The sequence below is a fragment of the Salvelinus fontinalis genome, unplaced genomic scaffold, assembly GCF_029448725.1.
Source record: "Salvelinus fontinalis isolate EN_2023a unplaced genomic scaffold, ASM2944872v1 scaffold_0481, whole genome shotgun sequence".
Classification (NCBI taxonomy): domain Eukaryota; kingdom Metazoa; phylum Chordata; class Actinopteri; order Salmoniformes; family Salmonidae; genus Salvelinus; species Salvelinus fontinalis.
In genome coordinates, this window is record NW_026600690.1 from 34,450 (window position 1) to 55,385 (window position 20,936).

General features: G+C 45.3%; 1 protein-coding gene across 1 annotated transcript; it reads left to right on the top strand.

Moving 5' to 3' along the window:
- Positions 1–3,246: 3,246 nt before the first annotated feature.
- On the top strand, positions 3,247–16,439 carry LOC129846215 (tripartite motif-containing protein 16-like). The gene is made up of 6 exons (XM_055914217.1): positions 3,247–3,789; positions 4,666–4,761; positions 11,674–11,907; positions 13,334–13,493; positions 13,619–13,678; positions 13,915–16,439. Exons 1-6 carry the CDS (start codon positions 3,247–3,249, stop codon positions 14,421–14,423), a joined length of 1,602 nt encoding a protein of 533 aa, XP_055770192.1. The 3' UTR covers positions 14,424–16,439.
- The last annotated feature ends 4,497 nt before the right edge of the window (positions 16,440–20,936 follow it).

Genomic DNA, 20,936 nt, shown 5'->3' on the forward strand with positions numbered 1-20,936 from the left:
ACAGTACATCTAGTCTATGAGACCAGGCTGTCTATACACAGTGACACAGTACATCTAGTCTATGAGACCAGGCTGTCTACACACAGTGACACAGTACATCTAGTCTATGAGACCAGGCTGTCTACACACAGTGACACAGTAGATCTAATCTATGAGACCAGGCTGTCTATACACAGTGACACAGTACATCTAGTCTATGAGACCAGGCTGTCTACATGACACAGTGCATCTAGTCTATGAGACCAGGCTGTCTACATGACACAGTACATCTAGTCTATGAGACCAGGCTGTCTACATGACACAGTGCATCTAGTCAGTGAGACCAGGCTGTCTACATGACACAGTACATCTAGTCTATGAGACCAGGCTGTCTATACACAGTGACAAAGTACATCTAAATCAAATCAAATCAAATGTATTTATAAAGCCCTTCTTACATCAGCTGATGTCACAAAGTGCTGTACGGAAACCCAGCCTAAAACCCCAAACAGCATGCAATGCAGGTGTAGAAGCACGGTGGCTAGGAAAAACTCCCTAGAAAGGCCGAAACCTAGGAAGAAGCCTAGAGAGGAACCAGGCTATGAGGGGTGGCCAGTCCTCTTCTGGCTGTGCCGGGTGGAGATTATAACAGAACATGGCCAAGATGTTCAAATGTTCATAGATGACCAGCAGCGTCAAATAATAATAATCACAGTGGTTGTCGAGGGTGCAACAGGTCAGCACCTCAGGTGTAAATGTCAGTGGGCTTTTCAGAGCCAATCATTCAGAGCATCTCTACCGCTCCTGCTGTCTCTAGAGAGTTGAAAACAGCAGATCTGGGACAGGTAGCACGTCTGGTGAACAGGTCAGGATTCCATAGCCGCAGGCAGAACAGTTGTAACTGGAGCAGCAGCACGACCAGGTGGACTGGGGACAGCAAGGAGTCATCAGGCAATGTAGTCCTGAGGCATGGTCCTAGGGCTCAGGTCCTCCGAGAGAGAGAGAAAGAAAGAAAGAGACAGAATTAGAGAGAGCATACTTAAATTCACACAGGACACCGGATAAGACAGGAGAAGTACTCCAGATATAACAAACTGACCCTAGCTCCCCGACACATAAACTATTGCAGCATAAATACTGGAGGCTGAGACAGGAGGGTAGTTAGTTGATGTCAAAAGGTACATCCCACCTGGTGATTTATTAGGGGTCTTGGTGGTTTCTAACATGTTACTGTGTCTCCATGATGTGATTACTATGGTCTCTGAGGGTCTTGGTGGGTACTAACATGTTACTGTGTCTCCATGATGTGATTACTATGGTCTCTGAGGGTCTTGGTGGTTTCTAACATGTTACTGTGTCTCCATGATGTGATTACTATGGTCTCTGAGGGTCTTGGTGGGTTCTAACATGTTACTGTGTCTCCATGATGTGATTACTATGGTCTCTGAGGGTCTTGGTGGGTTGTAACATGTTACTGTGTCTCCATGATGTGATTACTATGGTCTCTGAGGGTCTTGGTGGGTGCTAACATGTTACTGTGTCTCCATGATGTGATTACTATGGTCTCTGAGGGTCTTGGTGGGTACTAACATGTTACTGTGTCTCCATGATGTGATTACTATGGTCTCTGAGGGTCTTGGTGGGTTCTAACATGTTACTGTGTCTCCATGATGTGATTACTATGGTCTCTGAGGGTCTTGGTGGGTTCTAACATGTTACTGTGTCTCCATGATGTGATTACTATGGTCTCTGAGGGTCTTGGTGGGTACTAACATGTTACTGTGTCTCCATGATGTGATTACTATGGTCTCTGAGGGTCTTGGTGGGTTCTAACATGTTACTGTGTCTCTATGATGTGATTACTATGGTCTCTGAGGGTCTTGGTGGGTTCTAACATGTTACTGTGTCTCCATAATGTGATTACTATGGTCTCTGTGTTTGATTAGTTTCAGCATCAAGGCTGAGAGCATGTATCTGTTATATATCCATTGTATCTATTGTATCTATTGTATCTATTGTATCTATTGTATCTATTGTAAAGGGTGTCCTGCTCTTTGATCAGACCACTTGGTCAGACTTGATGGTTGTAACATCATCAAGACAATAGTCCTGCTCTTACTTCTACATTTATATTTAGTTCATTTAGCAGATGCTCTTATCACACCATAGTGCTGATACCAATGTTGTCATTTATCAGACAGTCTTATCACACCATAGTACTATCATACTGCTGATACCAATGTTGTCATTTACCAGACAGTCTTATCACACCATAGTACTATCATACTGCTGATACCAATGTTGTCATTTATCAGACAGTCTTATCACACCATAGTACTATCATACTGCTGATACCAATGTTGTCATTTATCAGACAGTCTTATCACACCATAGTACTATCATACTGCTGATACCAGTGTTGTCATTTACCAGACAGTCTTATCACATCATAGTACTATCATACTGCTGATACCAGTGCAGGGTGAAAGGGGGACCACAAGATGTGAACCGCTGTAATAAATGGTAAAGAAAAGTGGTTAGTGTCTAAGTGGTCTAAGGCACTGCATCGCTGTGCTACTAGAGATTCTGAGTTTGAGTCCAGGCTCTGTCGCAGCCTGCAGCGATGGGGAGACCCATGGGCCGGTGCACAATTTGCCCAGCGTTGTCCGGGTTAGGGGAGGGTTTGGCCGGCAGGGATGTTCTTGTGCCAATGCGTACGAGCGACTCCTGTGGCGGGCCTGGCGCAGTGCACACTGACACGGTCACCAGGTGTACGATGTTTCCTCTGACACATTGGTGCGGCTGGCTTCCGGGTTAAGAGGGCATTGTGTCAAGAAGCAGTGCGGCTTGGTTGGGTTGTGTTTCGGAGGACGCATGGCTCTCGACCTTCGCCTCTCCAGAGTCCTAACAGGAGTTGCAGCGATGAGACAAGATTGTAACGACCAATTGGAAACCAGGAAAAAAGGGTTAAAAATAAAAGTATTTAGGATTTTTTTTAAATACAAAATACATTGGAGTGCAGTTCAGCCCAGTGTAATTCAAACGACAAAATACCCAGAAGTAATTAAAATATATATTTCAAATACATTTAACATAAGTACTGACCAGCTCTGTCTTCTACCCAACACACTGTCATACTTCCTTATCAAAGAAACCACACCCCCAGTCCAGTAGGAAGCCACTCCCTGTCCTCTGCTGTAGAGTTCCATAAAACAGAAAGTAATCTTTCACACTGCCATTGCTTAACCTACGGGAGAGAGCACCAAAATGGCAGAGAATAAGGAACTGTTCTGTTGCTCTATCTGTCTGGGTCAACTGAAGGATCCGGTGACTACTGCCTGTGGACACAGTTACTGTATGGGCTGTATTAAAGAATGCTGGGATCAGGATGATCTGAAAGGTTTCTACAGCTGTCCACAGTGCAGACAGACCTTTATCCCAAGGCCTGTTCTGAACAGGAGCACTGTGCTGGCTGAAGTGGTGGAGAAAATCCGCTATGCTGGACCGGGAGATGTGGCGTGTGATGTCTGCACTGGGACCAGGAAGCAGAAAGCCCTCATGTCCTGTCTGGCGTGTCTGCCCTCTTACTGTGAGACTCACCTCCAATCTCACTATGAATCTCCTGCTTTCAAGAAGCACAAGCTGGTCAAAGCCACCGCACAACTACAGGAGAAGATCTGCTCTCATCATGACAAACTGCTGGAGGTTTACTGTCGTACCGATCAGCAGTGTATCTGTTATCTGTGTACAATGGATGAACATAAAGGCCATGATACAGTGTCAGCTGCAGCAGAGAGGACTGAGAAACAGGTAAGACCAGAACAACTTGTTGGTTACTGTCTGATTAACATACCTTTATTTAACTAGGCAAGTTGGTTAAGAACACATTCTTATTTACAATGACAGCCTACCAGGGAACAGCAGGTTAACTGTCTTGTTCAGGGGAGGAACAACAGATATTTACCTTGTCAGCTCAGGGATTCGATCCAGCAACCTTTCAGTTACTGTCCCAACGCTCTAACCACTAGGCTACCTGCCAAACCGATGACGGCCTACTACCGGCCTAACCCTAACTCAGACAATGCTGGGCCAATTGTGCGCCACCCTATGGAATGCCCAATCACGGCCGGTTGTGATACAGCCTGGAATCAAACCAGGGTCTGAAGTGATGCTTCTAGCACTGAGATGCAGTGCCTTAGATCACTGTGCCACTCGGGAGAAATGATAACCCAGATTCTCCAAATGTATCACATTTTCTAAAGTCAAACACATTATCATTTGTTATCAAACACCCAATCAGCTCCCTGATTTGTGTTCTGTTAAAACTATAATAATTCACATCAAATTTCATGTTATTGGTCACAAATATTTAGCAGTTGTTATTGAGGGTGTAGCGAAATGCTTGTGTTCCTGGCTCCAGCAAATATCTAACAATTCAAAGCAATAAACACAAATCTAAAGGTAAAAGATTCGAATTAAGAAATATTTCAATTTTAGATAGAGCTGTCGGAGTGGCATTGACTAAAATATAGTAGAATCACATACAAACATTCTAATATAATTTCACACAGTCACTATCTCAACATTTGAATCCCTATCTTCTTTGGGCCCAATGTCACATTACTATACTATTGATCTACTGGACTAATAAAGCTTGATAGCTCATTGAAGAGTGATTCTCCACAGAGGCAGCTGGGGATGAGTCAGCAGAAGGTCCAGCAGAGATTCCAGGAGAGAGAGAAGGAGCTGAAGGAGCTCCAACAGGCTGTGGAGTCTTTCAAGGTGAGTATTGTTGACCAGAGGAGACACACCATTTCACTTCTCTCCTCCAATCAGAGAGAGGGAGAGGGGCCCCTAACCAATCACACTGACCCCACTGTTGGGAACAGGCTGTCTGTACCCCGTTCAGAGAATAGACTGTTTAATGTAACTGACGGGATATGAACCCAGGTCTACCGTGGGAGAAACCAACATCTTGACCGTTACACAAAGAGGACATTCCCTATTGGACCGACACTGATTTATAAGTAGCAGGCGGGGCTACCTCATCACATAACCATGAGTAACCATGACTGACTCATGTCCCCTATACATTAACATGGAGCTCTCTCTCTATTCAATTCAATTCAAACCGACTCATATTACAGTCATGTTGCAGCAGTTTGTAGGAGGGAGACTCCAAGATGTGGGAAGTGTGCAGGAGGTCATGGGATAGAGGATTGTGTAGTTTCAGTGGATAAAGTTGAGTGTGTCGACTGTAGGGGCGTCCATGTTGCTGGGGATCAGAAGTGTCTGGTGAGAGAGAGGCAGGTTGAGGTGGCTAGAGTCAGAGTAGTGCAGAAGGTGTCGTATGCTGAGGCAGTGAAGAAAGTAGAGGAGGATGGGTCAAGGGTGATGGATCCTGAGAGGATCAGATAGGGTCAAAGTAGTGGAATGGGATAGTGGGTTTTTAACGATTGTAGGGTTAGTTGTCATGGTGTTACTTAGTATTATCATAATTTCCCCCTTTCCCATTTTGTGTCACAAAGTAAAATAGATTTATGTTATAGTCCAGTTGGGGGCGGTAATGCAACATATTGGATGCCAACCAACGTTAAACTCCAAAGAAGAAGAAACGTTATATTATGTCTATGTACAGTGTTGTAACGATGTCTCTCTCTCTCTCATTCCATCACTTTCGTGGTAGTTGGTTGTGTCGGTCTCTGGTTATGAATGGGGTGCTGACAGACAATCGTTGATGGATATTTATAGAGCTCTGATCAGGACAACAATTGATTACAGGTGTATAGTTTATGGAACAGCAGCAAAGACTTGTCTTCAGAAGCTGGACAGAATCCAGTATATATCTTTAAGGATATGTATTGGTGCATTTAAATCAACATCTGTATGTGTCTTACTAGTGGAGGCAGGTGAGATGCCTTTGGATATACGGCATAATAAATTGTCATTAGCTTATTGGGTTGAAAGGCTGTGAGGTTGAGCATCCCACTGCTACTGTTCTAGATGACTGTTGGGAATATACTAGTAGACAAGGCAGTGGTTTTGGTTGGACAGTTGGAAAGCTTGCTGATGAGAGTGGTTTGAGGGAGTTGGAGGTTGGCCCTTCTGTGGTGATAGGGGATGTTCCTCCATGGTTACTCCCAGATCCTGTTGTTGATCTAACCCTGGTAGACAAAAGGAAAGATTGATCAGAAGTCAGTGATGAAGGGAAACTGGTTGATAATTACATTGGTAGAAGTTTCTATGCTTTTTGACCTCTTTTCCCAGATGGATCCAAGGACCCAGATAGTGGGCACACAGGAGCAGGCGTTTACCTTCCTGAATTTGATGTGCAGATATGTAGAAGACTAACAGATGAACTGTCAGTACCCTCAGTTGAACTGTTGGTGATAATAGTTGTCCTCCAGTGGGTGGAGGACGTACAACCTGTTAGAATTATAGGATGCTCAGATTCTCTGTCTGTATTGAATAGTTTATCATCTGGTAAATCTAGTAGGAGTGACCTACTAAATCAAATCAAATTGTATTAGTCACATGCGCCGAATACAACAGGTGTAGACCTTACAGTGAAATGCTTACTTACGAGATCCTAATCAACAAAAAAAAAATATATGGATAAGAATAAGAATTAAAAGTAACAAGTAATTAAAGAGCAGCAGTAAAATAACAATAGCGAGACAATATACAGGGCGTACCGATACAGAGTCAATGTGGAGGCTATATACAGGGGCGTACCGATACAGAGTCAATGTGGAGGCTATATACAGGGCGTACCGATACTGAGTCAATGTGGAGGCTATTTACAGGGCGTACTGGTACAGAGTCAATGTGGAGGCTATATACAGGGGGGTACCGGTACAGAGTCAATGTGGAGGCTATATACAGGGGGTACCGGTACAGAGTCAATGTGGAGGCTATATACAGGGGGTACCGGTACAGAGTCAATGTGGAGGCTATATACAGGGGGTACCGGTACAGAGTCAATGTGGAGGCTATATACAGGGGGTACCGATACAGAGTCAATGTGGAGGCTATATACAGGGGGTACCGGTACAGAGTCAATGTGGAGGCTATATACAGGGGGTACCGGTACAGAGTCAATGTGGAGGCTATATACAGGGGGTACCGATACTGAGTCAATGTGGAGGCTATATACAGGGGGTACCGGTACTGAGTCAATGTGGAGGCTATATACAGGGGGTACCGGTACAGAGTCAATGTGGAGGCTATATACAGGGGGTACCGGTACAGAGTCAATGTGGAGGCTATATACAGGGGGGTACCGGTACAGAGTCAATGTGGAGGCTATATACAGGGGCGTACCGGTACAGAGTCAATGTGGAGGCTATATACAGGGGGTACCGGTACAGAGTCAATGTGGAGACTATATACAGGGGGTACCGGTACAGAGTCAATGTGGAATGTGATACCGCTTGCCTTGCGGTAGCAGAGAGAACAGTCTATGACTGGGTTGGCTCGAGTCTTTGACAAATTTTAGGGCCTTCCTCTGACACCGCCTGGTATAGAGGTCCTGGATGGCAGGAAGCTTGGCCTTTTTTGTCATTAGCTTATTGGGTTGAAAGGCTGTGAGGTTGAGCATCCCACTGCTACTGTTCTAGATGACTGTTGGGAATATACTAGTAGACAAGGCAGTGGTTTTGGTTGGACAGTTGTAGGTATCAATGTTATTATGGAGAATTGAGAGAATGGGTGTAGTAGTGAGATTCTGCTGGGTCCCAGCACATTCAGGTGTGGAAGGAGATTAAATTGTAGACCAGTTATCTAAAAGAGCTTTGAAACAAGATATAATTGATATTAATGTTCCACTGGGTAGAGGTGAAGCCAAATGTAAGATCAGAGACATTTTGATAGATGTGTGGCAGAAGAGATGGGACTCTGAGCACAAGGGACGGCATTTATATGTCCTCTAAAGGTCGGTGGACCAAGGATCAAAGGTCAGATTAGGAAGGAAGAGGTGGTGTTTACTCCATTGTGTTTAGGACATTGTACATTGAACTGGTCCTTACATCTGGTTGGCAGCATGTGAATGGTTTGTGTCTGGAGGGTATGGTCAATGAAACGGTGGAGCATGTGTTGTTATATTGTTGTAAGGATGTTGAAGAGAGGGAAAGATTGAAGTGTTCGGTCATTGAGGTTGGGGGGGGTTTGGAAGGGATTTGGGGGACGGGGGAGGGTCTATTAGAAGTTAGTATGACTCTTTTTTATTTTCTCTGAAGTTCTGAGTTAGGTAGGAGGATTTAGAAATGTTGTAAACCGTGATTGGACACACACCAGCACAGTAGGTGGCGCCATGCACCTTTAACGTTGGTTTGCGGACCGCCATTATATCATAGAAGAAGAAGTTGGTCTGTGAGGGTTTGTGGTTCCTGAGGAGGGCTACTATTCTTTTTTCTTTTGGTTTTCAAGTATTTTCAGAATTTATTAAAGCCAAAGCTAAAGCTACCCTAAACAATTCAATATATCAGTCAATATATTTTCTCTGTGATTTGTTGTTTTCCCGTCAACCGTTCCATCGCATCTTAACCGTGTTACCGGGCGGGCACTAGGACCCGGGGGAGGCTGCTGCTGCAGAGGCTGCTGCACCGGTAGTGACGTCAGTCCTACTTGTAGCTCATTGTGGTCAACGTCAGCTGTGGCTCGAGACTGCTAGCTAACGGTTAACGGAGAGGAAAAGACTCTGACAGGACACATTCATGTAGATAGGCTATGATGGCAATTTGTGGTAAGTTACAATAGAGAGAGAGACTTTTCACTACTATAGACTTTGGTCAGAATCAAAGCTTTGTTAACCAATACGTTTTTATGTGAGGCTGCCGGTAAGTTACAGTGTAACAGACGTTGTGAGCTAGCTAACGGTAACGTTAACGGTGTCTTTTAAATTCCACATAAGTTATGTGGCGATGATATCTAGTTAACGTTGTATTTAATGTAGTTTTACTATCTGTGCCAGGCTATAAATGACACATATGATATCTAGTTAACGTTGTATTTAATGTAGTTTTACTATCTGTACCAGGCTAGAAATGAGACAGATGATATCTAGTTAACGTTGTATTTAATGTAGTTTTACTATCTGTACCAGGCTATAAATGAGACAGATGATATCTAGTTAACGTTGTATTTAATGTAGTTTTACTATCTGTACCAGGCTATAAATGACACAGATGATATCTAGTTAACGTTGTATTTAATGTAGTTTTACTATCTGTACCAGGCTATAAATGAGACAGATGATATCTAGTTAACTTTGTATTTAATGTAGTTTTACTATCTGTACCAGGCTATAAATGAGACAGATGACGTAACATCAGACACATATCTTTTCATACTCAGTTGTTTTCATTCAGTAGCCGTTGTAAAACAGTTATCAGTAGGTCATGTGTAGAAAAGGTGACAGTGTTGATGGCAAAAAACATTACATTTGATGATTTTGTCAGTAATGGCTGCAAAAATTGGAAAAAAGCTTTGTTTATCTTTGTCAAACATGAGATGACACAAACACACAGAGACAGTGTTGTGGCATGGCAAAGCTACCAGGCAACTAGCAATCATGGGAACATTGGTCAGATTTTAACATCTGCCCATGCTAGTGATATTGCAGAGAGAAGGGAGTATCTGAGGAGAATTGTTGTGGTCACATCAATGTTAGGAAGACAGGGACTCTGTTTCCGTGACAATGATGAATCTAGTGAAAGCACAAATAGAGGGAACTTTCTAGAATGTATGGAGCTTTTGGAGGAGTTTGACCCTTTCTGGCAAAGGTACAAGACTCCATCAAATGCGACGTATCTCCAGAATTTAGTAGCAAATAGGAGGTTCACTTTGATGCGTCCACCACAAAATAAGCATCAAAAGAGAGAAGCAGTTCTGTAATATAGGATGTAATATTTGTTTGGGATCTTACTTTTTTTAAATCAGATTTTATTCCTAATTATTGTTCAGTTTTTGAAGATGTAATTTAGCTCATTAGTTGTGTTTAGTTTTGCCCCATTGTGGATGATACTGTTTAAGATGGTCCATGTGTCTGAAAAGGTTGGGCAGCGTCCTCTGATGTCATCGATCGGAGACCAGAAATAGTCAGAAGTTGCAGTTGTTTCCTACTTCCTGGTAATGCAGACATAAACACACTTGGCACCATCGAGGATGTTTACTTTCTACACCAGTTGTTATTTTCCAGTTTGGTCCTAAGAACAGGTTTTAGTGGTCAAATAAAAAGGGAGACATTTTTTGGTGCCATTTAGGGGAAATGTAATTCTAAGGATCATTCCAGTCAGAAGAGGCTCTGTAAAGGTTCGTTTCAATTCATTTGCTATGGCCTCGCTAGTGTTCCAGCTCAGACAACGTTCTTTGGCCGTTTGGACTCGCTCTATTGTCCAGCAAACTAGGACTCAGGGGGCAGAGGCTGGGTCTAGCTCTGCTACGGGGCAGGCTACTGGAGGGGGTACCAGGAGGGAGGAGAGTAGAGCAGGACCAAGAGGTGTTCTGTACCTGTCTGTCCAGGAGGGAGGAGAGTAGAGCAGGACCAAGAGGTGTTCTGTACCTGTCTGTCCAGGAGGGAGGAGAGTAGAGCAGGACCAAGAGGTGTTCTGTACCTGTCTGTCCAGGAGGGAGGAGAGTAGAGCAGGACCAAGAGGTGTTCTGTACCTGCCAGTCCAGAAGGGAGGAGAGTAGAGCAGGACCAAGAGGTGTTCTGTACCTGTCTGTCCAGGAGGGAGGAGAGTAGAGCAGGACCAAGAGGTGTTCTGTACCTGTCTGTCCAGGAGGGAGGAGAGTAGAGAAGGACCAAGAGGTGTTCTGTACCTGTCTGTCCAGGAGGGAGGAGAGTAGAGCAGGACCAAGAGGTGTTCTGTACCTGTCTGTCCAGGAGGGAGGAGAGTAGAGCAGGACCAAGAGGTGTTCTGTACCTGCCTGTCCAGGAGGGAGGAGAGTAGAGCAGGACCAAGAGGTGTTCTGTACCTGTCTGTCCAGGAGGGAGGAGAGTAGAGCAGGACCCTCTCCGCTACAAGACCATGGTGCTTGCCTACGGAGCTGTGAGGGGAACGGCACCTCCGTACCTTCAGGCTCTGATCAGGCCCTACACCCAAACAAGGGCACTGCGTTCATCCACCTCTGGCCTGCTCGCCTCCCTACCTCTGAGGAAGTACAGTTCCCGCTCAGCCCAGGCAAAACTGTTCGCTGCTCTGGCACCCCAATGGTGGAACAAACTCCCTCACGACGCCAGGTCAGCGGAGTCAATCACCACCTTCCGGAGACACCTGAAACCCCACCTCTTTAAGGAATACCTAGGATAGGATAAAGTAATCCTTCTAACCCCCCCCTCCCCCTTAAAAGAGTTAGATGCACTATTGTAAAGTGGTTGTTCCACTGGATATCATAAGGTGAATGCACCAATTTGTAAGTCGCTCTGGATAAGAGCGTCTGCTAAATGACTTAAATGTAAATGTCAATGTAAGAGGTGTTCTGTACCTGCCTGTCCAGGAGGGGGGACAAGGTCTGGTGGACCTGGAGAGCAGGGTGGCAGCGTTCTGACTCAATGAGGTGCAGAGAGGCTACTGTACCTACTCTCTCTCTCTCTCTCTCTGTCTGTCTCTCTCTGTCTCTCTCTCTCTCTCTCTCTGTCTCTCTCTCTGTCTCTGTCTCTGTCTCTGTCTCTCTCTGTCTCTCTCTCAACAGCGCTCTGCACAGGCAGCAGTGGAGGACAGTGATCAGATCTTTACTGAGCTGATCCGCTCCATTGAGAGAAGGAGCTCTGAGGTGAAGGAGCTGATCAGAGCCCAAGAGAAGGCTCAAGTGAATCAAGCTGAAAGACTCCTGGAGCAACTGAAGCAGGAGATAGCTGAGCTGAGGAAGAGAAGCACTGAGCTGGAGCAGCTCTCACACACAGAGGATCACATCCATTTCCTCCAGGTAACTAAACTGTCTTGTTGCATGTGATATGAAATTAACTTCATGTGAAACTATTCATCTACATCATTATGTTGTCCTGTCTCTCTCTCTGTCCGTCTCTCTCTCTCGCTCTCTCTCTCCGTCCCTGTCTCTCTCTCTGTCCGTCTCTCTCTCTCGCTCTCTCTCTCCGTCCCTATCTCTCTCTCTCCGTCCCTATCTCTCTCTCTCCGTCCCTATCTCTCTCTCTCCGTCCCTATCTCTCTCTCTCCGTCCCTATCTCTCTCTCTCCGTCCCTATCTCTCTCTCTCCGTCCCTATCTCTCTCTCTCCGTCCCTCTCTGTCTGTTCCTATCTCTCTGTCTGTCCGTCCCTCTCTGTCTGTCCGTCCCTATCTCTCTCTCTGTCCGTCCCTCTCTCTCTCTCTCTCTGTCCGTCCCTCTCTCTCTCTCTCTCTCTCTCTGTCCGTCCCTCTCTCTCTCTGTCCGTCCCTCTCTCTCGCTCTATCTCTCTGTCCGTCCCTTTCCCTCCCTCTGTCGGTCCCTCTCTCTCCCTCTGTCGGTCCCTCTCTCTCCCTCTGTCGGTCCCTCTCTCTCCCTCTGTCGGTCCGTCTCTCTCCCTCTGTCGGTCCCTCTCTCTCCCTCTGTCGGTCCCTCTCTCTCCCTCTGTCGGTCCCTCTCTCTCCCTCTGTCGGTCCCTCTCTCTCCCTTTGTCCGTCCCTCTCTCTCCCTTTGTCCGTCCCTCTCTCTCCCTGTCCCTCTGTCCCTGTCCCTCTTTGTCCTTCTCTGTCCCCCTCTCTCTCTCTGTCCCTCTCTCTCTCCCCTCTCTCTTCTTTTTCTCTCTCTCTCTCTCTCTCTCTCTCTCTCTCTCTCTCTCTCTCTCTCTCTCTCTCTCTCTCTCTCTCTCTCTCTCCCTCTGTCCCTCGCTCTCCCTCTGTCCCTCGCTGTCCCTCGCTCTACCTCTGTCCCTCGCTCTCCCTCTCTCTCTGTCCCTCTCTCTCTCTCTCTCTCTCTCTCTCTCTCTGTCCCTCTCTCTCTCTCTCTCTCTGTCTCGCTCTCTGTCCCTCTCTCTCTCTCTCTCTCTCTCTCTCTCTGTCCCTCTCTCTCTCTCTCTCTCTGTCCCTCTCTCTCTCTCTCTCTCTCTGTCCCTCGCTCTCCCTCTGTCCCTCGCTCTCCCTCTGTCCCGCTCTCTCTCTCTCTGTCTCTCTCTCTCTGTCTCTCTCTCTCTGTCTCTCTCTCTGTCCCTCTCTCTCTCTGTCCCTCTCTCTCTCTCTCTCTCTCTCTGTCCCTCGCTCTCCCTCTGTCCCTCTCTCTCTCTCTCTCTCTGTCTCTGTCTCTCTCTCTCTCTCTGTCTCTCTCTCTCGGTCTCTCTCTCTCTCTCTCCCTCCCTCCCTCTCTCTCTGTCTCTCTCTCTCTCTCTCTGTCTCTCTCTCTCTCTCTGTCTCTCTCCAGAGTTATCAGTCTCTCTCCAGTATCAGTGTATCTTCAGACTTACCCAGCATCATTGTCCGTCCTCTTCAGTACTTTGGAGATGTGAGTAAGACTGTGTCTGAACTGAGAGAGAAACTAGAAGACTTCCTTAAAGGAGAATGGACCAAGATCTCCACTACAGGTGTGTTGAAAACAATAAGAACATCAACTTTAGACCATTGAAAGTTCCCTACTAGTCATATACATGTGGAATATGGTCTGATGATAACATTCCCTCTCTCTGTCAATGTGTTTGTGTGTCTGTAGTGAATATAGTGGATGTTGTACTGCCTCCAGAGCCCAAGACCAGAGAACAGTTGTTACAATGTGAGTCTCTTTATTGTGAAGTAACTAACAGTCTCTTTTTACTGACACTCCTAACAATCCCTCTAGAAATATATAGCAATAGTAGATCTAATCAAAGACTGGGTATCTATCTGACTCCTCATATGTCTCTGATTTGATCTCTGCTGTGCTCTAATCAAAGACAGGGTAGATACAGTATCTGACTTAACTTATTGTTCTGACTCCCCTCATTGGTCTCTGCTCTGCTCTTCTCCCAGATTCCTGTCAGCTCACACTGGACCCAAACACAGCAAACACACACCTCTCTCTGTCTGAAGGGAACAGAAAGGTGACCTATACAGACCAAGTCCAACCATATCCTGACCATCCAGACAGATTCATCAACTGGTACCAGGTTCTGTGTAGAGAGGGTCTGTCTGGACGCTGTTACTGGGAGGTGGAGTGGACTGGTAATGTTGTTACATCAGTCTCATATAAAGACATCAGCAGAACAGAGAGAGATAGTATATTTGGATTCAATAACAAGTCCTGGAGTTTACGTTACTATAGAGGTGGTTATTGTTTCAGACACAATAATGTTGAGACAAAAGTATCAGGCCCTCAGTCCTCCAGGGTAGGAGTGTACCTGGATCACAAGGCAGGTACTCTGTCCTTCTACAGTGTCTCTGACACAATGACCCTCCTCCACAGAGTCCAGACCACATTCACTCAGCCCCTCTATCCTGGGTTTAATCTCTCTGGTTCTGCTGAGCTGGTTAAACTGTAGTAGGGTCCACATAGATACTAGTCATGCTGGTGTAGTCTATAGCTGAGCTGGTTAAACTGTAGTAGGGTCCACATAGATACTAGTCATGCTGGTGTAGTCTATAGCTGAGCTGGTTAAACTGTAGTAGGGTCCACATAGATACTAGTCATGCTGGTGTAGTCTATAGCTGAGCTGGTTAAACTGTAGTAGGGTCCACATAGATACTAGTCATGCTGGTGTAGTCTATAGCTGAGCTGGTTAAACTGTAGTAGGGTCCACATAGATACTAGTCATGCTGGTGTAGTCTATAGCTGAGCTGGTTAAACTGTAGTAGGGTCCACATAGATACTAGTCATGCTGGTGTAGTCTATAGCTGAGCTGGTTAAACTGTAGTAGGGTCCACATAGATACTAGTCATGCTGGTGTAGTCTATAGCTGAGCTGGTTAAACTGTAGTAGGGTCCACATAGATACTAGTCATGCTGGTGTAGTCTATAGCTGAGCTGGTTAAACTGTAGTAGGGTCCACATAGATACTAGTCATGCTGGTGTAGTCTATAGCTGAGCTGGTTAAACTGTAGTAGGGTCCACATAGATACTAGTCATGCTGGTGTAGTCTATAGCTGAGCTGGTTAAACTGTAGTAGTGTCCACATAGATACTAGTCATGCTGGTGTAGTCTATAGCTGAGCTGGTTAAACTGTAGTAGGGTCCACATAGATATTAGTCATGCTGGTGTAGTCTATAGCTGAGCTGGTTAAACTGTAGTAGGGTCCACATAGATACTAGTCATGCTGGTGTAGTCTATAGCTGAGCTGGTTAAACTGTAGTAGGGTCCACATAGATACTAGTCATGCTGGTGTAGTCTATAGCTGAGCTGGTTAAACTGTAGTAGGGTCCACATAGATACTAGTCATGCTGGTGTAGTCTATAGCTGAGCTGGTTAAACTGTAGTAGGGTCCACATAGAGACTAGTCATGCTGGTGTAGTCTATAGCTGAGCTGGTTAAACTGTAGTAGGGTCCACATAGATACTAGTCATGCTGGTGTAGTCTATAGCTGAGCTGGTTAAACTGTAGTAGGGTCCACATAGATACTAGTCATACTGGTGTAGTCTATAGCTGAGCTGGTTAAACTGTAGTAGGGTCCACATAGATACTAGTCATGCTGGTGTAGTCTATAGCTGAGCTGGTTAAACTGTAGTAGGGTCCACATAGATACTAGTCATGCTGGTGTAGTCTATAGCTGAGCTGGTTAAACTGTAGTAGGGTCCACATAGATACTAGTCATGCTGGTGGTGATGGTCCCCAGATGTGATGATTCATTCTGCTCTGTTTTATCTACAATGATTTAACTGATTTGATCTTCAGAAGATGTTATGAATTAAAATTCAATGTTTTCATATTTTAGTAATTGCAATGTTTTAATCTTGTACATTTCCATGAATCATGATGTCTGGTGTTGATGTATATTGGTTGTCATTCAGAACCATTGATATGTTTCCTCAGTTGGTTCTCTGTCTCTATGTAATTCTCCTCAGTATCATTGATCAGCTTGTTGGTCCTAATTGATGTGTTCTCTGTCACCTGGAGCTGCATGGAAAATGGTCCAGGAACTAAAGGACAATTCAGGACTAGTCAGCCCACTACAAGCTGGTATCACTTACTTTCTACTAAACTATATGGACTGGTTTCCCAGACACAGATTAATCCTGGTCCTGGACTAAAAAGTATGTTCAATGTAGATGTCCAGGAAACCGGCCCTAAATGTGTCATCTTTCATCCTCCCATACTGCTCAGTCCAGCAACATTAAACCTGTCCAGCAGGTGGTGCTATTGACCAAACAATAAAACCAGCAGATATCTTGACTTGCCACTCAGTATATCAGTAATGTTCAGAATAGTACTTTAATATCATTGGAGATTGATGGTCTTTTTAATCCACTATCCAGAGTCAGGAACAGATGAAGTTAGGTCTGCTACTGTTCAGTGATTAAATATGATTTATGGTGATGGGAAATAATAAAAAACACTAAACTTCATCTAGTAATAGTTTTCCTTTGTTATTTATTCCAAGGTGTGTCTTTAACTTGTAAATGTATTGTGTGGAGGTGAGCTAGTGGTGTGGCTGATAGAATAGAATGAAAAGGGAGGATGGGAGGGGAAATGGGCAGATATATCAGACAGATGAGGGAGAGAGAGATTTCCATCCAGGAGTTAGTGTCTCTGTTCCAAATAGATCCCTATTCCCTGCGTAGTGCACTAGGCTTCTTATAACCAGGTGTAAAGTAGTGTTGTAGATTGTTTCTCCCTGTCATTACAACATGACAATACGGTCATGACAATAGTGGTTTCCTCCCCCTTTGTTTTTATTGTCAGGTTGTTCCTCTGTGTTCCTGATTACTGTCATCACCACAGCAGATAGATAACTGTGTTCTACATCCTGGGGTTTACCCACCACCTCCTCCAGTATTACTGTCATCACCACAGCAGCTAGATAACTGTGTTCTACATCCTGGGGTTTACCCAGCACCTCCTCCAGTATTACTGTCATCACCACAGCAGCTAGATAACTGTGTTCTACATCCTGGGGTTTACCCAGCACCTCCTCCAGTATTACTGTCATCACCACAGCAGATAGATAACTGTGTTCTACATCCTGGGGTTTACCCAGCACCTCCTCCAGTATTACTGTCATCACCACAGCAGCTAGATAACTGTGTTCTACATCCTGGGGTTTACCCAGCACCTCCTCCAGTATTACTGTCATCACCACAGCAGCTAGATAACTGTGTTCTACATACTGGGGTTTACCCAGCACCTCCTCCAGTATTACTGTCATCACCACAGCAGATAGATATCTGTGTTCTACATCCTGGGGTTTACCCAGCACCTCCTCCAGTATTACTGTCATCACCACAGCAGATAGATAACTGTGTTCTACATCCTGGGGTTTACCCAACACCTCCTCCAGTATTACTGTCATCACCACAGCAGCTAGATAACTGTGTTCTACATCCTGGGGTTTACCCAGCACCACCTCCAGTATTACTGTCATCACCACAGCAGATAGATATCTGTGTTCTACATCCTGGGGTTTACCCAGCACCTCCTCCAGTATTACTGTCATCACCACAGCAGATAGATAACTGTGTTCTACATCCTGGGGTTTACCCAACACCTCCTCCAGTATTACTGTCATCACCACAGCAGCTAGATAACTGTGTTCTACATCCTGGGGTTTACCCAGCACCTCCTCCAGTATTACTGTCATCACCACAGCAGATAGATAACTGTGTTCTACATCCTGGGGTTTACCCAGCACCTTCTCCAGTATTACTGTCATCATCACAGCAGATAGATAACTGTGTTCTACGTCCTGGGGTTTACCCAGCACCTCCTCCAGTATTACTGTCATCACCTCAGCAGATAGATAACTGTGTTCTACATCCTGGGTATTACTGTCATCACCTCAGCAGATAGATAACTGTGTTCTACATCCTGGGTATTGCTGTCATCACCACAGCAGCTAGATAACTGTGTTCTACATCCTGGGTATTGCTGGCATCACCACAGCAGCTAGATAACTGTGTTCTACATCCTGGGTATTGCTGTCATCACCTCAGCAGCTAGATAACTGTGTTCTACATCCTGGGTAATGCTGTCATCACCACAGCAGCTAGACAACTGTGTTCTACATCCTGGGGTTTACCCAGCACCTCCTCCAGTATTACTGTCATCACCACAGCAGCTAGATAACTGTATTCTACATCCTGGGGTTTACCCAGCACCTCCTCCAGTATTACTGTCATCACCACAGCAGATAGATAACTGTGTTCTACATCCTGGGGTTTACCCAGCACCACCTCCAGTATTACTGTCATCACCACAGCAGATAGATAACTGTGTTCTACATCCTGGGTATCACTGTCATCACCTCAGCAGATAGATAACTGTGTTCTACATCCTGGGGTTTACCCAGCACCTCCTCCAGTATTACTGTCATCACCACAGCAGCTAGATAACTGTGTTCTACATCCTGGGGTTTACCCAGCACCTCCTCCAGTATTACTGTCATCACCACAGCAGCTAGATAACTGTGTTCTACATCCTGGGGTTTACCCAGCACCTCCTCCAGTATTACTGTCATCATCACAGCAGATAGATAACTGTGTTCTACATCCTGGGGTTTACCCAGCACCTCCTCCAGTATTACTGTCATCACCTCAGCAGATAGATAACTGTGTTCTACATCCTGGGGTTTACCCAGCACCTCCTCCAGTATTACTGTCATCACCTCAGCAGATAGATAACTGTGTTCTACATCCTGGGTATTACTGTCATCACCACAGCAGATAGATAACTGTGTTCTACATCCTGGGTAATGCTGTCATCACCACAGCAGCTAGATAACTGTGTTCTACATCCTGGGTTTACCCAGCACCTCCTCCAGTATTACTGTCATCACCTCAGCAGATAGATAACTGTGTTCTACATCCTGGGTATTACTGTCATCACCACAGCATATAGATAACTGTGTTTTACATCCTGGGTATTGCTGTCATCACCACAGCAGCTAGATAACTGTGTTCTACATCCTGGGTATTGCTGTCATCACCACAGCATATAGATAACTGTGTTTTACATCCTGGGTATTGCTGTCATCACCACAGCAGCTAGATAACTGTGTTCTACATCCTGGGTAATGCTGTCATCACCACAGCAGCTAGACAACTGTGTTCTACATCCTGGGGTTTACCCAGCACCTCCTCCAGTATTACTGTCATCACCACAGCAGCTAGATAACTGTGTTCTACATCCTGGGGTTTACCCAGCACCTCCTCCAGTATTACTGTCATCACCACAGCAGATAGATAACTGTGTTCTACATCCTGGGGTTTACCCAGCACCTCCTCCAGTATTACTGTCATCACCAAAGCAGCTAGATAACTGTGTTCTACATCCTGGGTATTACTGTCATCACCACAGCAGCTAGATAACTGTGTTCTACATCCTGGGTATTACTGTCATCACCACAGCAGATAGATAACTGTGTTCTATATCCTGGGGTTTACCCAGCATCTCCTCCAGTATTACTTTCATCACCACAGTAGATAGATAACTGTGTTCTACATCCTGGGGTTTACCCAGCGCCTCCTCCAGTATTACTGTCATCACCACAGCAGATAGATAACTGTGTTCTACATCCTGGGGTTTACCCAGCACCACCTCCAGTATTACTGTCATCACCACAGCAGATAGATAACTGTGTTCTACATCCTGGGTATTACTGTCATCACCTCAGCAGATAGATAACTGTGTTCTACATCCTGGGGTTTACCCAGCACCTCCTCCAGTATTACTGTCATCACCACAGCAGCTAGATAACTGTGTTCTACATCCTGGGGTTTACCCAGCACCTCCTCCAGTATTACTGTCATCACCACAGCAGATAGATAACTGTGTTCTACATCCTGGGGTTTAACCAGCACCACCTCCAGTATTACTGTCATCACCACAGCAGATAGATAACTGTGTTCTACATCCTGGGGTTTACCCAGCACCTCCTCCAGTATTACTGTCATCACCACAGCAGCTAGATAAATGTGTTCTACATCCTGGGTATTACTGTCATCACCACAGCAGCTAGATAACTGTGTTCTACATCCTGGGGTTTACCCAGCACCTCCTCCAGTATTACTGTAATCACCACAGCAGCTAGATAACTGTGTTCTACATCCTGGAGTTTACCCAGCACCTCCTCCAGTATTACTGTCATCACCACAGCAGCTAGATAACTGTGTTCTACATCCTGGGGTTTACCCAGCACCTCCTCCAGTATTACTGTCATCATCACAGCAGATAGATAACTGTGTTCTACATCCTGGGGTTTACCCAGCACCTCCTCCAGTATTACTGTCATCACCACAGCAGATAGATAACTGTGTTCTACATCCTGGGTATCACTGTCATCACCTCAGCAGATAGATAACTGTGTTCTACATCCTGGGGTTTACCCAGCACCTCCTCCAGTATTACTGTCATCACCACAGCAGATAGATAACTGTGTTCTACATCCTGGGGTTTACCCAGTACCTCCTCCAGTATTACTGTCATCACCTCAGCAGATAGATAACTGTGTTCTACATCCTGGGTATTACTGTCATCACCACAGCAGATAGATAACTGTGTTCTACATCCTGGGTAATGCTGTCATCACCACAGCAGCTAGATAACTGTGTTCTACATCCTGGGTTTACCCAGCACCTCCTCCAGTATTACTGTCATCACCTCAGCAGATAGATAACTGTGTTCTACATCCTGGGTATTACTGTCATCACCACAGCATATAGATAACTGTGTTTTACATCCTGGGTATTGCTGTCATCACCACAGCAGCTAGATAACTGTGTTCTACATCCTGGGTATTGCTGTCATCACCACAGCATATAGATAACTGTGTTTTACATCCTGGGTATTGCTGTCATCACCACAGCAGCTAGATAACTGTGTTCTACATCCTGGGTAATGCTGTCATC

Bases quoted from the DNA above. Each gene is read 5' to 3' on its own strand.
- LOC129846215 (XM_055914217.1), top strand. From the start codon at position 3,247: ATGGCAGAGAATAAGGAACTGTTCTGTTGCTCTATCTGTCTGGGTCAA. The intron at 4,762-11,673 runs GTGAGTATTGTT...CTCTCTCAACAG, and splicing joins AGGCTGTGGAGTCTTTCAAG to CGCTCTGCACAGGCAGCAGT. The intron at 11,908-13,333 runs GTAACTAAACTG...GTCTCTCTCCAG, and splicing joins ATCACATCCATTTCCTCCAG to AGTTATCAGTCTCTCTCCAG.